This window comes from Lepisma saccharinum, chromosome 22, assembly GCF_977018435.1.
Source record: "Lepisma saccharinum chromosome 22, izLepSacc3.1, whole genome shotgun sequence".
NCBI classification, from domain to species: domain Eukaryota; kingdom Metazoa; phylum Arthropoda; class Insecta; order Zygentoma; family Lepismatidae; genus Lepisma; species Lepisma saccharinum.
In genome coordinates, this window is record NC_139250.1 from 30,683,515 (window position 1) to 30,700,095 (window position 16,581).

Consider the following 16,581-nt stretch of genomic DNA (forward strand, 5'->3'; position numbering starts at 1 on the left):
CTCAGTACCGAACTTGAAAACTGGACCGTGAGAGTCACGACCGGTTTCCCGTACACATAACGACGTTTGGCCCCGTGCCGGGGTATGATTGACACGTCATTTCGGGGACCGTGAGTGCACTCGTTACATTACCCCCACAGTATTTCTTTCCAGGTTGCAAGTGATACGCGTACCAAGTTTGGTTGAAATCGCTCCAGGCGTTCGAGAGATATGCCGGAACAAACAAATATACACACCCACACACACACATATACATCCATTTTTATATATATAGAAAAAAGAAGAAATGTATGGACTAGAAATTGGCTCAAAAATATGGTAAGCAATACGTAACCCGAACAAGCTTTCTGATGAACTTGAGTTTGCATATTCATATGTGAGATTCGCACGATCATTCACACAAGAAAAGTCAAACATTTATTAATACACTTGTAATAATGAGGATTTTCATTTTCTGGTTTTTCATATTTGTCACGTACACATCTCATGCATTGCATAAATACCCAAATATTAATGAACTGAACACGAATGCACTCCATGTCATTTCTACTTTTTTTTATTGAGAAAGTATAACAAAAACAGCCAGCACTCGGAAACCACAGACAAAAAACGCTTCTTTGCAAACTCACATATTATCTTCACATGGCCAAACATTGCTCTGATTGGCTGTTCCACAGAATCCAGTCGAGGAAAGCCAGTTGCAATTAGAACATGACTCATTCCTCCAAACTAGTCAAACAGTCAGTCAGGCAGCCATCACATCCGGGCAGGTAGCCAGTTCAGCGCCAACTAACTGGATATCCAGTTCCGTGTGATTCGTCCTTAAGTGCATAAAGTGGACTTAATCATCCAAAAACTTTTTTTTTTCACTTATGCGCACGATGGTTGACAAACACAAACTTTGATTTTTAAAAGAAGCCTGCGTTTTTATTCGTGTCGTATGTTTTCATTATTTTTCTTCACTTTTCTTTAGAGCAGTGGTTCTCAACCCTTTTCAGTCCGGAACCCACCCTGAAGGACACTACACTTCATGGGACCTATAAGTACGGGTGCCGGCAAAATTAATTGTAGGGGTGTGGAGCCAGTTTAAAATCATATTTTTGCTAACATCGAGCACTTTAAGAAGCCCTCTTTTACTCTTGTTGAAATAAAATACACATACTTCATTCTATGAAAGTAATTATGTAATTTAAAATACTAATTTATTCTAGTCTAACATCTAACTAAACACACATTCTGAAATTGAGAGATGCCGGTAGTGCTAGGATTTATATGTATGTACTTACATATTCCATTCCTTTCTAGATGCATACCTAGAACATGAAAATGTCAACGAATTGAAGACTAAAATTGATAAACGCTGTGAGTGCCACAATAATTCAAACACCGTTTTCCACGTTAAACTGTGAAATGTGCCATGCTTTATAATGTGGTAAACGTGAAATGTGGCTGGTAGCCCTCTAAGTAGTTCAAAGGGGCGTGTAAAGAGGTCACTAGTGTGCACGCTCTTACGGGCTGATGTGCGGAACGATGCGATTTCCCAACACTTTCGCTTTTGGCACTTACAACGTTTTCCACTTTTAGTCCTCAATTATATAACTGACATGATTTTGCATTAGATGCTCATTTACTTTACATAAAGAAAAACATATTTCCTTGTTATTTTTGATCTCTGAAACACGATGAACGGAATTTCTAGCTCCTGTGATGTCATATTTTCTAATGAATGACATCCTTAGTGCTTACGGTCCCCTAGAATTGGCTGCCAAGTCGAAAGACAGGCTGAAGAAGAAACCAAAGGGAAACAAATACGCAAACTGTATTTATCGAAAGATGGAGTTTCTCAACCCCCTTCTTTCTGGTTACATCTTTTCGTTTCGTTTTTAGGTTTAGGCAAAGCTCCTATAAACTTGACATCGGTGGACAAGAAAGCTATTTTCCTGTACATAGCAAGTTACACAATATGTTCCCTTGTACAGCCGTGTGTTTTCACTCGATTGTTGTTTCTGTAGACGCTTTTTGTTACAATTTGTTTCGAAAGTTACAAAGAGCTTTCTTTCATATTTACATATTCTACAATAATTTGCGATGTGAAAAGTAATTAATAGTTGATAAAATTGGTTTCTTAAATATGTACACGTTGTTGTGCTTTCCTTAGTTTATAAATTTGATAGGAATTTTAATTTGAACAACTTTTGTCATTAAAATTATGTTGAATATGTTCAAATATAATAAATATCAAGCAGAATTCTTGAAATTGCTTGGATACTCGATTATTATAAATATTACATGTTTTTGATACTACATATTTAGCTACAAATCCTTTTGATAATACATATTTAGGTACATATTTTATCAATTATTGTTACATATTTATGTACATATTTTGTACTTGGATATTACATAAAAATCCGAGGATTAATGATGGAATTGATGAACTCGAACCTAGTCGCGATGGTGACGTGATCTTGTGTCCATCACTCAACTCACTTCACCATCGAGGCGACAGTTGTTGCTGTTAAGAAGAACTATAGATGCGTCTGTGCAAACATAGGAGCACTTATAAATATACTGCAGTATTTTCAGTGGCTTCTATGACAAACTTTGTCTCAGCATAGACATTTACTTATAAAATGCTTTAAATTCTTTCCAGGTTGTTTTGTGTAATCTTTCTCGGAGTTTGCTTTGGGACGTGTGCGTACCATGGAACGAAGCTCTGTATTAAATTACAGGAGTCTCGATTTACGTACGCCACCGTAGGACAGGCTGTTCCAATGCAGGACATTCCCTTTCCAGCCGTGACCATATGCAGAGAATGGACACTGGACGAATCTTTCAATATTGAAGATTTGACCAGAGAAGGCTGGGATGGCAATGCATCTGAAATGTAAGTGCTGAGATTGTTATAACTGGGGCTGGGATAGTTATGCACTAAAAATATGCAAAATATGCACTAAAAAGTGTAAAATATGCACTCAAATATGCACTTTAGAAACCCGTTTAATTTATAAATGCTGTATATTACAAACTATGAAAGATTACATGCCAGGCAATGAATATGCATTATTCTAAATGCTCATTAGCTACACAGATGAATTATTATAGTTCCTCTGCAATACTTATGATTTTCTCACTGTCTGTCATATGAAAGCTCGGCGGTTGGGGCAAGACTGGCTCGGAAAATACTGAGCGCCATTTTCCCGCGGATTAATACATAAAACCTGCTGCAAATTTAGCCTGCCGCGGGGCCATCATTTCAGTAAGTAATAAAGTTATAAAGTGAAGTTTTGGCACGTGCTTGCTATTTTCCTCTACCGTTCAGCACATCATGTGGCTTTATCAGGAGATAAGACAACAATAGCGAAAGTTTATAACATGGGAAGGCAGTGGCGACGATTGAGTTCCAAAACCGGAGGGGAGGGGCAAGAACAATATATTTCCCTTTGTAGATAAGATTTAGCATAGTGCGGGGGCGAAAAGTAGGGGGGCAACTGCCTTCTTCGCCCCCCTAATCTCCGCCACTGTAGAGAGGAAAGTTATGTTAAAAAGGGTTAAAAAGGTAAAAGACAATGCAGTGCCCTGTCACTCCTTCCTACTTCATGTCTGGGTGGCAACTGACTGTCTTATTCAATATGGCTGCACTACAACAGGAAGTGCAGCCAACTTTACTTCCTGTGAGCCATGCATGGAATAGGCCGGCCCCAGTGGCGGAGTGATTAGCACATAGCGCTACCACGCCAGGGGTCCCGGGTTCGAATCCTGGCCTGGGCATGGACATTTGTGAGTGTCCATTCATCTATGTCATCACTCATCTCCATCTTCGCAAATTAGCCAAAAGTGGCACAAGAGGCGAAGTAAAATCAATAAAATCAAGGCATTGAATAGGAAGATGTGAGAGGGCACTGCATTGTCTTTTACCATTTTAAACTTTTTTAACATAACTTACCTCCCCATGTTTTAAACTTTGACTTTTCTTGTCTTATCTCCTGATGAAGTGGTGAAAACTAGATGGAGAAAGCAGCGGCGGTTCGCGACTTTTCAAAGATGTGTGCTACAGGTAGATGCTGTTTCTTGCATTTACAATCACCACCCTCCTCCCCCCAGTCCCCACACACAAATACACTCACTTGGAAACACTAGCATACACAGAATTTTTTAGACGGGACTGGAATTGTATAAGTTGGTATCACATAGCTGCTCTCTAGGTAGGGGCGAAATAAACTATAAAATATTTTGCAATCACCGCTTTAAACCCTCACTTTAAAAGCCGTTCAAAGACAAAACTGGTAATGGAAGTTCGTTTTAAGGGATGTTCGCTTGGCAGGTGTCAACTTTTCCATGTCTGTCGATCCTTGAGAAAGTTTTTATTTTGGCTGCAGTCTTCCTCCTTCCATTTCACAATTGGAATCTCCAGGATATGTTCCAAGTTGTTCTTCCCAGTAGTCCACATCCTGATTTGTTTGGAGGTTGGTGCTGCCTACTTCACTTTGCTCTCCCGACTTCGTCTGGAAGTTGAAATTTGCCTGCCCAGGTGTTGTAGCTCGGTGGAACCGAAAGTTTCCCCGGTGGGGGGCTGAGACCGCCAAACCATCAACTTTGAGGGGGGGCTATGACCAGAGACAGCAAAACACAAAATTATATACTAAGTATATAATTATGAGTATTATTAACATTTTTACTAAAAAGACTTTCAAAAGACGATATACATGAGCTAGGGGAGTGGATGAGACGTTCGGGCTACAAATGTCTTTCACATGACATTCAGAACGAGATCGTTGATATAATAGGGAGATCTGTTTTGCGCTCCGTGGTAGCAGATATTAAAACTCGGGAATATTTTGCTGCATATTATGGTTGATGAAACTTGTGACATATCCATCCGTGAACAATTAACATTCTGCATTCGAACTGTGAATGAAATTTTTGATATTTTTGAGGAATTCATAGGCTTTTACGAGATTCCGAACACTGAGGCCAAAACGCTTTTTGACGTTGTAAAAGATATTCTGGTGCGTCTCGACTTACCCATACAGAATCTTAAGGGGCAGTGTTACGATGGTTTTGAACAGTTCTGGCAGAAAATCACAGAGGGCAAACCCGGCCTCGATGATGAGCCAGAATTGCCCCGACAAAGTCACGTCCCTAAGAGACTTGAAAATTCTAATGCTGCTAAACCTCACAAGTTCTACACTACAAAAGAGTATTAAAAATCGATATGCACTGACGTGTGAGACACAGTAAAATCATGTGTTAAACAAATACATGAATCTACAGGACTACAAAAAGTAACAGCCGTAGAGAAAGAATGGATCTCAGCTGTGAAGAGTTGCACAACAAACTTTGAGCAAACGCGAGAATTCTTTCGCCAAGATTTGGATGCCGATAGGCTCTCCTTACACCTGTCCATGCTTGGTGATATCGCCAAAGAGAAGAAAGTAGTTCTAACTAACATGCGTGACATACGGAAGTTTCCTTTGGAAGACAGCACCCTCCAGAAGCTTCTGCCTGAAGTTGCCAAATTCATGATGCTCCTCCGCACTGTGCCAGTGGCGACAGTCACAGCCGAAAGGTCATTCAGTGCTCTTCGTTGACTGAAGACATATTTGGGATCTACAATGGAGCAGAAGAGACTAAGCAGCTTAGCGTATTCCACATACATCAAACTGTGCTTAATAATTTGGACCTGAGACCGCTCGTTAATGAGTTAATAAAGAATAACCCAGTGCGTAGAGCAGCTTTAGCTTTATTTTGAAATCATGTTCATATGTTTTTGTTGCGTATGTCACTTTATATCTTAGTGTACATGCTATGTTTTTTTTATTATTGCAAAATTAATTAAAAAAGTAAAATATCGTAGCAAGAACAAAAAAGTAAAACTATTTTCCTGCAATTTGTGTTAGCATTTGTGTAAATAATTAACTAAAACTGTTAAATATTGTAAATATTCGTTATTTTTATGGGTACGTCAACACTAAGGTTATTTGCACCCGTCACATATCCTTTCTTTACAGGACATTAAAACACACCCATGCCCTCGCCGGGACTCGAACTCAAGACCTCCGGATCAAAGTTAGTTGAGTCGACTACCCAACACGCTCGGCTACCGAGGGCGGCATAAAACTGTTAGGTTGGCCTCAATGTAAATACATACTTTTCAATAAAAATGTTAATTGTTATCAAATAAACAAATGAGCAGACATAAAGAGACTTTGAAACATTTTCTAAACGTTTCATGTTACATTTAATTTGCATGGAATATAATAGCTGCTTAAAAACTGATATACGAAGACATAATTTTTATTTTTTAAAAAAGGGAGGGACTGAGTCAATCATTCATTTATTTCAGTGATCAGAGCCCCCCAATAATTTTGACAAGTTGGCGCCCCTGCCCCGGTACAAGTTTCGTTGTCTTCCTTTTCTTCTACCACCTCTTCCGTAGCATTGTCCCACTGGAGTTGACTTTGGAGGCGTAGTACTCGGAACTTCCTGTTGCCTGGAATATTGTTGTGGGTAATTTGTGTGCAACGAATTAAAGCCTGTAAACAAACTGTTCAAATGCCATTTTATCGGCATTTTCACCGTAACGCACATTTGTTGAAAGTCAAGAAGAAGATTATTGTTTTTCATGAAGTTTACACCAAGCACTATGTCTACTGAAAGGTTTTCATATAAATATGCCCATGTAGGCCAAGTCAGTGTTTCAAGCTGTAAAGTGAATTGCACTACCTTTTTAAGGATGATATTATGTTCTCCTTGATTTATCTTTAAGTAACAATCTTCAACATTAACTGGACACTTTGAACGTAATAAATGAAATATTCTATTTCTACAGTGAAACTTCTCCTAACGGACACCTCTAAATTACGGACATTTTTAAATTCCCCGGCAGAAATACGTGGGGTTTAATGATTCATTGAATTGTTTTAAGTTCACTTTTTCACAGTAAGACTAATCGGGACTGGACCTACAGTTTCAAGTGGGATCCGAACCACTGTGCCATGTGCTTCCAGCGGGTATTAAACGCGGGACCCCTTGTTTACAAGGCAACAACGCAACCACTGCGCCATCGGGAAGGCCATGTGGTTTAATGGCAATATTACTTCTTAATAACGGATGCGGACACTAAAAACTACCTCCCCAACGCAAATAAAACTTCTTAATAACGGACAGCCTGAAAGAAAACGGTCGCAATTCCTGGAATTCGACACAACAATGGCCAGTATTTCGAACTAGCGCGCATTGTTTCATGTTACACCGAACGTATTTCCTTTTAAAAGTGCAGACAGTAGACAGTATTCTTTGCGGTTATCTTGAGAAGTGTGTGTCACTGGGGGTACAGTACCCCCTTCAAAAATTTAGGAATGCACCCCTGTACCCCCCCGTTCCCACTGTGTGTGTGTGTGTGTGTGTGTGTGTGTCACTTCTGCTACGTTGTCGCAGAAACGCAAACGACTGACTTTAATTAAAAAAGTTGAAGTCATCAACGTCTACGAGAGAGCGAGAGACTTAGTGTTCGAGATATGGCCGTGCGGTTTGCTGTTGGAAAATCACAGATCAGTGACATTTTAAGAAACAAAAGTGACATCCTTAAATTGTGGACTGGAAATGAAAATATTTCTGGTAAACGCTTATTTCCCAATACACGGGGCTTGAAAGTTGACAACTTAATATTTGAATGGTTTTTTCGTGCTCGTAGCAACAACATGCCTGTGAAAAGCACCGTAAAATACGTACTGTAATATGGTTATCCTATTGTGTAACATCCTACACTTTTTTCTGAATAAAGGACACTTCTTAATAACGGACAGAGCCTCCCCGATGGCGCAGTGGTAGCGTTGTTGCCTTGTAAACAAGGGCTCCCGGGTTCGATACCCGGTGGAGGCGATAGTTGTTCGGATCCCACTTTAAACTGTAGATCCAGTCCCAATTAGCCTTACTGTGCATAAAGTGGACTTCAAACACCCAATAAATTAATAACGGACATTTATTTTTTTCCCAAGCCTGTCCGTTATTGAGAAGTTTTACTGTAATTATTTTTTTTGTGCTACCAGTATCAACACATGCTTTAACATTTAATACTTTGTTTAATGTATTATCTACGAAAACTCAAGTGGCTTTTTCACTTTTTTCTGGCGTTTCTTTAACACACATGTTTTGTAGCAAGTTAGCATTACGCGACCCGTAGTTACATTTTTGTGAGGCTATATTACACTGTTATTAGTTTATAATTAGTTAATAATTTTTAATTCTATCTTACAATATTATATTGTAAGATGAAATCGAACCTAAAATTTAGCACATTCCCAATGTAACATTTAAACCTCTTATTACTGGTTAATAAATTCTACTTAATCACGTAACAATGTGAATATTTATGACGTTATCCACCTAAATCTTGACAGCCATACAGTAGCTCATCCACACCAGGAAGCCTGGCGCCACCACTGGCTTCAGTGCTTGAAATTTCCTTATACCACCCTCAGATGGAATATTCGAACCATTTCTAATATTGAGCATTATATAGAGAAACCAGCATGTCACATGAAAATATCCTATGTATAATCTATATTATTCATTAATACATAAATTGACAAAATATTGGCACACATTGACACATATTATCACATGCTCAGCATATAATTTATGCTGTGTGAGACATCAAGTGCTGCAGGTTACCTGCATTTGTCGCAAACCACAAATTATCATAGCGACAATCACAAAACTGCGAATTATGACCCTATAATCTATTATCCTCTAAATTGACATCCTGGAAAACATTTTAGCCATTAATTAATTTGTAGAATTTCTTCCGAGGAAATAAATAGCAACTAATAGCAACTAAAAGTATTCAATAATACAACCTTTGTCAGAAAAGTTCCAGGACTGAGTTCGTAAAAAAAATATTCAACTTAGGAACTAATGGTCCTAGGTTTTTTCAAAATAGTCCCCTCGGCTATGTATACACAGCTGCTACCGTTTCTGGAGGTCAGGGAAGCAAGCAGGGAAAGCTTCATCTAGGATGCTTCTCAACACATCTGTCACAAAACAGTTTGGATTGCTATCAATATCTTCATGACGCTTCCCTTTCAGCGGTGTTTGCACACGGGGAGACAAACAATAATCACACGGTAACTGGTCGGGTAAATATTGGGGATGTGGTAGAGCAGAGACACGATGCTTGACCAGATATTCCTGGACTGATAAAGCAGTATGTGGCCTTGCATTGTCGTGCAATAAGAACCACTGCCCAGATGCCCACAAATCAGGACGCAGAATTGCTTGACGCAAATGTTTCAGGACGTCAATATAATGGTTTTTGTTTATCGTTTGTCCTTCAGGCAGATATTCATGGTGCACCAAACCTTTAGCATGAAAAAATGGGATCATCTTGCACTGAATCTCTGCCCTTCCGAAACCTTTTGTGCCATTCAAAGATACAGCTTCTCGATAACGCCTTGTCACCAAATGCTTGCTGTATCATATTCCATGTTTCACTAGGGGTTTCCCAGCTTAACACAAAACTTAATGTTAACTCTCTGCTCGGAATGCACGTCCATCACGACACTTGTGTAACTTCCAACTAAATGCACCAACAAGCCAAACAGTGGGCTGCTAAGCACAGCCCTGCCACCTAGCGTGTTTACATGGAAACACTTCCAAGGCCATTTCTATTCAAAACACATGTCAGGTGACTGAAAAACGCCCATTTCTTGTGTTTGAATGTCACAGGTAAAGAATAAGAAAATCAGTTCTGGACCTTTTCTGACAAAGGTTGTATTTAAATGGATATAAGGCCTCATAATTCGATTTCGTCCACTAATAGTAACTTACGATGTGTTTTATTTATCTTTGTAGATATTACACATGTATTTTTTATGATTTTCTTCAGTAAATTCGGAAACATTTCATATAATTCTTTCTTTCAGTTTGACCATTCTTTGCGTTTTAAAAGGATCTTTCCGGAGCGTCAAAATTCCAAAAATTCCTTTCTGCGACAACTTGGAAAAACTGAATAGCATCCCGGACTTTACTTTGGTATGTGTTGATACTGGAATTTCCCTCACACATTTAGTACCATCCATAATCAATTATGTATCAAAGTTTTAAAAGTTTAATCAATTAAGTCTAATTTATAGACTAGTCGTATAGGCTGATCAGAATTGAGTCTTCAATTTAAAGTTGAATCTGAACCCCGGTAACATGTGCCCCATGCGACGGCGTCAACTACTGGGGAAATATTTCACACGCAAGAATATGTTTTCCTGGTACAATACCAGAAATATATAATTTCACCTATACAACCTTGGACAGTTTGTATGTGAATTATCTTGATAACTTCTCCTATTTGTTTCTTCTAGATGGCTATGAGTATACTACAACTTTATCAATTGACAATATCTATTAATTAATCACAGACTGTCTTTTTTAATTTTTTGTGAATATCTGTTTCTTACTTCATAGTTGTTGCAGTATGATTTATCATGGATTCGAATTCCACAATACAGGGTGTATATAAAGTCCCGGTACCATTATAAAAACATAGCTCGAAAACTACATGCAATAGAACAATGCTGTTGATTGCAAAATGTGTATTATAACACTGATAATGACGGTTTGTTTGTTTGCTTTTGTTGCAGGTTATAATACACATTTTGCAATCAACAGCATTGTTCTATTGCATGTTGTTTCCGAGCTATGTTTTTGTAATAGTACCGGGGATGTATGAACACCCTGTATATTCTAAAATGGCTATTAATATTATGAATGCATGCAATACTGGAACCATCAATGTATAGTTATTGCTAATTTTAATGCTACAAATAGTTTTTTTTAATCATCTCGTTTGTGAGGGGCACGTGCCCCTTGCCCTCCTGCTAAATCCGCCAAAGATAGTAAGAATAGGATAGGCTAGGTTTTAAATTGCAGGCAGTCTCAGTACAGATTGATACTCCGGGTATGGTTCAGCCAAAGATGACACATAATTACTTGTAACAATGTTCATGGACGCATGTTAATATATTATGTTAATATCGTGTAGTAAACAAAACTTGTATTGCGTAACTGGCATATGCTCCATGAGTAATAATTGATAAATGAGGAATGGGAAATTTAAGATCAGTTTGTTTCGTATACAGGGCGAGCCAAGTAAACCTGGCAGGTTTTAATTACAAATTAAAACAAAATTCTTTCATGCAACGAAGTCAATTTAATACATGTTGTACAACATCTCAAAGCATTTTGGGAAAATAGCATGACTGGCAGTTTTATGTAATTTCTTGACAAGGACAGTTCATTTTTGAAATAGCACAAAATTCAATCTGACGGTTTTGAATTAACACTGAACCACAGACATACATTTGTCTGTAACTGAACGGAAGGTGCATGAAGTTACGACATTGAGCTGTTCGTTATCTCAAAGCATATCAAGAATATTATAATTTAATGGGGTGTCAATACTGTCTTAGGATCCAGAGTTATTTAGTCTTTTCAACTTCTTTTGGCACGTTCGGGGTTGAAAACATGTAGATACCATATCGCTAAATACAGTCTCCAAAATGTAATGTTCTAACTCTCTCTCCACCACAGAAATCCCTTGACAATCTAAGATTTAACACTTTATCAAGAGCTTCCTATCTCCCTCATTAAATATAGTACTCAATCCTACCACCAAAACTTTCATGTTAATTTTACACATATTGTTGATATTGAAGAGTGAATATTGCGTCCTCGAAGAAATTAATTCTGTCTCCACACCAGAATTACCGCAACAGTCTAAGACAATAATAATGCACAAGAAATGGATATCCCCTTCAATTTAATGCTCAATCTCCCTCTAACAAAAATTCCCGCCATAATCTGAGACCTAGAGTTGGATACTGTCTCCCAACGCTCCAACGTTTAATTCAGAATCCCCCCCAGAACTCACGTGTCAATTAAGGCCTAATATGTAAGGTTTGGATATTTCTCTCCGCCCCCCCCTTCGATAATAGCCTTCAACACTTTCTTTTCTTCATCCAACATCAAAAATGTTATAAATTGTCTCTCATATGTGTGTGCTCCTTTTCCACAAAAAGATTGTTCATACATGTAAAACAGAACGGTTTGACCTGAGTTAATACCTTGCTGGTGATGAGGCCTGCTTGAAAAGATTTATTAAGCTAAATTATTAAGATTTTTTCTAACATATTTTTAAATATACCTTTTTCTGTGGTAGTATGCTTTTGATACAATATAATTTCACCAGATTATCTCCGATTGTTAATATGTATTAATAATTTTAAAAATGTGGTTTGAAATTCTTCACAATATCTGCTGCTGTTTAGTGTATTTTAAATCACACTTCAGCTGGAGTTCCAGCGCAACTTAACTCCTCACGTTCCCCATCCACCTCGCTGGAGACCTTTGGACTTCGAGAACTTGGATGTGTTCAATGGAGAACCAAGCAGGGGCTGGGCAGCGCCTTTTCTCACAAACTACGGTATCTGCCGCTCTGTCAATGTGCTACATGCTTATGATATGTTCAGGAACACCAGGTAAGTAACAGTTGGGCTGAAAAGTTCGTAGGCTGACTCATAGATGGCGTTACTAGAATTAAATCCATGTGATTTTTACTTAGTACTAACCTTCAAAAGATACGTGTATAAATTTCACAGCTGCCGGATAATTAGTTCGTGAGATATAGCATTGTGAGTGAAGCAGCTTTTGTTATTGTGAAAAAATTGATAAAAAAAGAATTTCGTGTGTCAATAAAGCATTGCTTTTTGGCGAAAAAAATACTGTTGAAGCCAAGGCTTGGCTTGATAAACATTATTCGGACTCTGCACCAGGAAAATCAACCGTTGAGAAGTGGTTTGCTAAATTTAAACGAGGCGAAATGAGCATCGAAGACGATGCACGCAGTGGACGCCCCAAAGAGGCTGTTACCGACGAAAACATCAAAAAAGTCCACAAAATAATTTTAAATGATCGTAAAGTGAAGTTGATCGAGATAGCTGAGACTTTAAAAATATCAAAGGAACGTTTTGGACATATTGTGCATGAATATTTGAACATGCGAAAGCTGTGTGCAAAATGGGTGCCGCGCGTGCTCACAATCGACAATGCACCGTGTCACAAATCAATGAAAACGATGGCAAAATTATATGAATTAGACTACGAATTGCTTCCCTATCCACCATATTCTCCAGATCTGACCCCCAGTGACTTTTTCCTGTTTGCAGACCTTAAAAGAATGCTCGCTGGAAAGAAATTTAGCACTGATGAAGAGGTAATCGCCGAAACTGAGGCCTATTTTGAGGCTAAAGAGAAATCGTACTATAAAAATGGCATCGAAAAATTGTATGACCGCTATAATCGTTGTATCGCCCTCGAAGGCAACTATATTGAATAATAAAATCGAATTTTGTCAAAAAAATATTTTTTACTATGTTAGCCTACGAACTTTTCAGCCCAACTGTTAAGGATAGTAAGCATAGACGGAACACACAAACGCAAGCATATGCACGGTCGCACGCACACGCAAACACCCCTCCCACACACACATATGGGTGTATGTGTGTGTGTGTGTGTGTGTAATAGACGAATAGAAACGGACTCACGTGAAAGGACACTTCTCAATAAAGTTCCTCCCCGGTTCAGGCATTAACCCAGCGCTTCATGAGGTTCATGATGCCTTGAAGAAGCATCTCAGAGGATGTCGGTTTCACTCGGATGATGTCAAGCACGAAGCAAGTGTTGGGCTCCGACAACAGGACCCAAAGTTCTCTGAGACAGGCATCATGAACCTCGTGAAGAGCTGGGATAAGTGTCTGAACCGGGGAGGGACTTTGTTGAGAAGTGTCCTTTCAAGTGAGTCCGTTAGTATTCGTCTATTAAATACCTACTGAAATTTGTAGGCTATGTAATTTTTCCCGACCATCCCTCGTGTGATTATACAGTATATATAGTGTGTGTGTGTTTGTATAGGGGTGGGGTTTTGACACATATATGTAACGCACACACACACACACACAAAGAGTATTAACAGAGATTCTATGTAGGTACAACTTGCAGTCAGATAAACTTATCGAAAAGTGGAATCCAAGTAGTATCGACCAGGAAACGAACCAAGGACCCTTTGATTCAAAGGTGATAGCATTAGTAGATTTTTGTGATGTAAAAGCAGTTCTATGTTGTTTGTATTAACAATGATTACAGATAGGGATAACTTGAGAATCATTTCTACAGGCGAAATTGTCACATACAGTCTGGAATTAAATCAGTTTGTGTCTGCCAGTTAGCTTTATTGTCATGTAATCAATAAGTTCAGGACTAGAATTCCGACGTCGACTTATTTAAGTGCCCACTAAATATAGTTCCGATTGATCTATTTGTACTAAACTTTATTTCATTCTTTTACTAGGGTCGACAAAACTACCGCGAATGGGATTAAGCACGAAAGTGAAATTTTTGCGGTTGTTCCTTTCGCGCTAATTACTTCGCGTTTAATCCGTTTCGCGTTTAATCTTTTCGCTCTTATTCCTTTCGCGCTTATTCCAGTTTTCAATTATGGTTTCGCGATTAATCCGTTTCGCGATTGTTCCTTTCGCGTTTCTTCCGGTGTTCAATTTTGATTTCGCGGTTAATCCCTTTTGCGGTTGTTCCTATCGCCCTTATTCAGGTGTTAAATTCTCGTTTCGTGATTAATCCCTTTCGCGGCTGTTCCTTTCGCGGTTATTCTCGTGTTCAATTTTGATTTCGCGATTAATATTTTTCGCGGTTGTTCCTTTCGCGTTTATTTCGGTGTTGAATTTTGGTTTCGCGATAAATCCGTTTCTCGGTTGTTCCTTTCGCCTTTATTCCGGTGTTGAATTTTGGTTTCGCGATTAACCCGTTCTCGGTTGTTCCTTTCGCGTTTATTCCTGTTTTAAATTTTGGTTTCGCGATTAATCCGTTTCGCGGTTGTTCCTTTCGCGTTTATTCCGGTGTTGAAATTTGGTTTCGCGATAAATCCGTTTCTCGGTTATTCCTTTCGCGTTTATTCCGGTGTTGAATTTTGGTTTCGCGATTAAACCGTTTCTCGGTTGTTCCTTTCGCGCTTATTCCTGTTTTGAATTTTGGTTTCGCGATTAATCCGTTTCTCGGTTGTTCCTTTCACGTTTATTCCTGTTTTGAATTTTGGTTTCGCGATAAATCCGTTTCTCGGTTATTCCTTTCGCGTTTATTCCGGTGTTGAATTTTGGTTTCGGGATTAATCCGTTTCTCGGTTATTCCTTTCGCGCTTATTCCTGTTTTGAATTTTGGTTTCGCGCTTGATCCGTTTCTCGGTTGTTCATCTCGCGTTTATTCCTGTTTTGAATTTTGGTTTGTTCCGTTTCGCTCTTATTCCTTTCTTGTTTAATCCTGTGTTACGTTTCGCGGTTGTGCTCTTTCGCGCTTAGTACGTTTCGCGCTTAATCCCTTTCGCGGTTATTCCACCGCGGTTATTCCTACCAATTGTGTTTTTTAAAAGAAAATAGTTAGTTATCCTCTTTAGAAGGGGCACGTGCCCCCTTGGCCATCCCGATAAATCCGTCAATGATAATAAGGATAGGATATGCTAGGTTTTAAATCTCAGGCAGTCTCAGTGCAGATCGATACTCTGGGGTGGGTTACGTTTTATGGTTCAGCCAAAGAGGACACATAATTACTTGTAATAATGTTCATGGACGCATGTTAATAAATTATGTCAATATCGTGTAGTAAACAAAACGTGTATTGCGTAACTGCCATATGCTCCATGAGTACTAATCGGTAACTGAGTAATGGAAAATTTAAGATCAGTTCGTTTCGTAATGAGCTAGTACAGGGCGAGCCAACTAAACTTCACTGTTTTCAATTACAAACTCAAACAAAGCTCTTTCATGCAATGAAGTGAATTTAATACACGTACAACATCTCAAAGCATTTTAGGAAAATAACATAAGTGACAGTTTTATGTAATTTCTTGACAAGAACAGTTCATTTTTTATATAGCACAAAATTGAATGTGACATTTTTTGAATCAACACTGGACGTAAGGTGCACGAAGTAACGACATTGAGCTGTTCGTTATCTCAAAGCATGTCAGTCAGTATGGAGCAGTGGTTGGCACAACGCCGTGCTTTTGTGGTTCAGACATTTTTCATAATGAATGCGTGGTGGCAACATAGTATCCCTTCCATAAACACTTTAACATTCACCGTAATGTGAATGTTCCCAGTCGGAATACCATCTTACTGTGGGTAAGGGACTTCCAGGAGACCGCATCAGCAATGACAAGAACAGCTGGTGGACTTCGTAAGGTTCGCACTCCGGAGAACATTGAATGATTGGTTGGTTGATTTGGTGGGATCCGAACCACTATGAGTCTCCACCGGGTATCGAACCCGGGACCCCTTGATTACAAGGCGACGATGCTACCACTGCGCCATTAACATTGAATGAGTTCGGGTCTCTCTTTTGAGGAGTCAAAAAATGAACTGTCCTTGTGAAGAAACTGACACTCATTCAATTTTCCTATAATGCTTTGAGATGTAGTACTACATGTGTTAAATTGACTTAGTTTCATGAAAGAGTTTTGTT

General features: G+C 38.8%; 1 protein-coding gene across 1 annotated transcript in view; it reads left to right on the plus strand.

Annotated features, from left to right (window-relative positions):
* The first annotated feature begins 286 nt into the window (after positions 1-286).
* LOC146004799 (uncharacterized) overlaps positions 287-16,581 on the plus strand; it is a 41,804-nt gene continuing 25,509 nt past the window's right edge. The window contains exons 1-4 of the mRNA XM_083143823.1: positions 287-318; positions 2,654-2,887; positions 9,927-10,035; positions 12,346-12,533. Of these exons, the coding sequence (XP_082999949.1) occupies positions 287-318; positions 2,654-2,887; positions 9,927-10,035; positions 12,346-12,533 (563 nt within the window). The remainder of the gene's footprint in view (positions 319-2,653; positions 2,888-9,926; positions 10,036-12,345; positions 12,534-16,581) is intronic.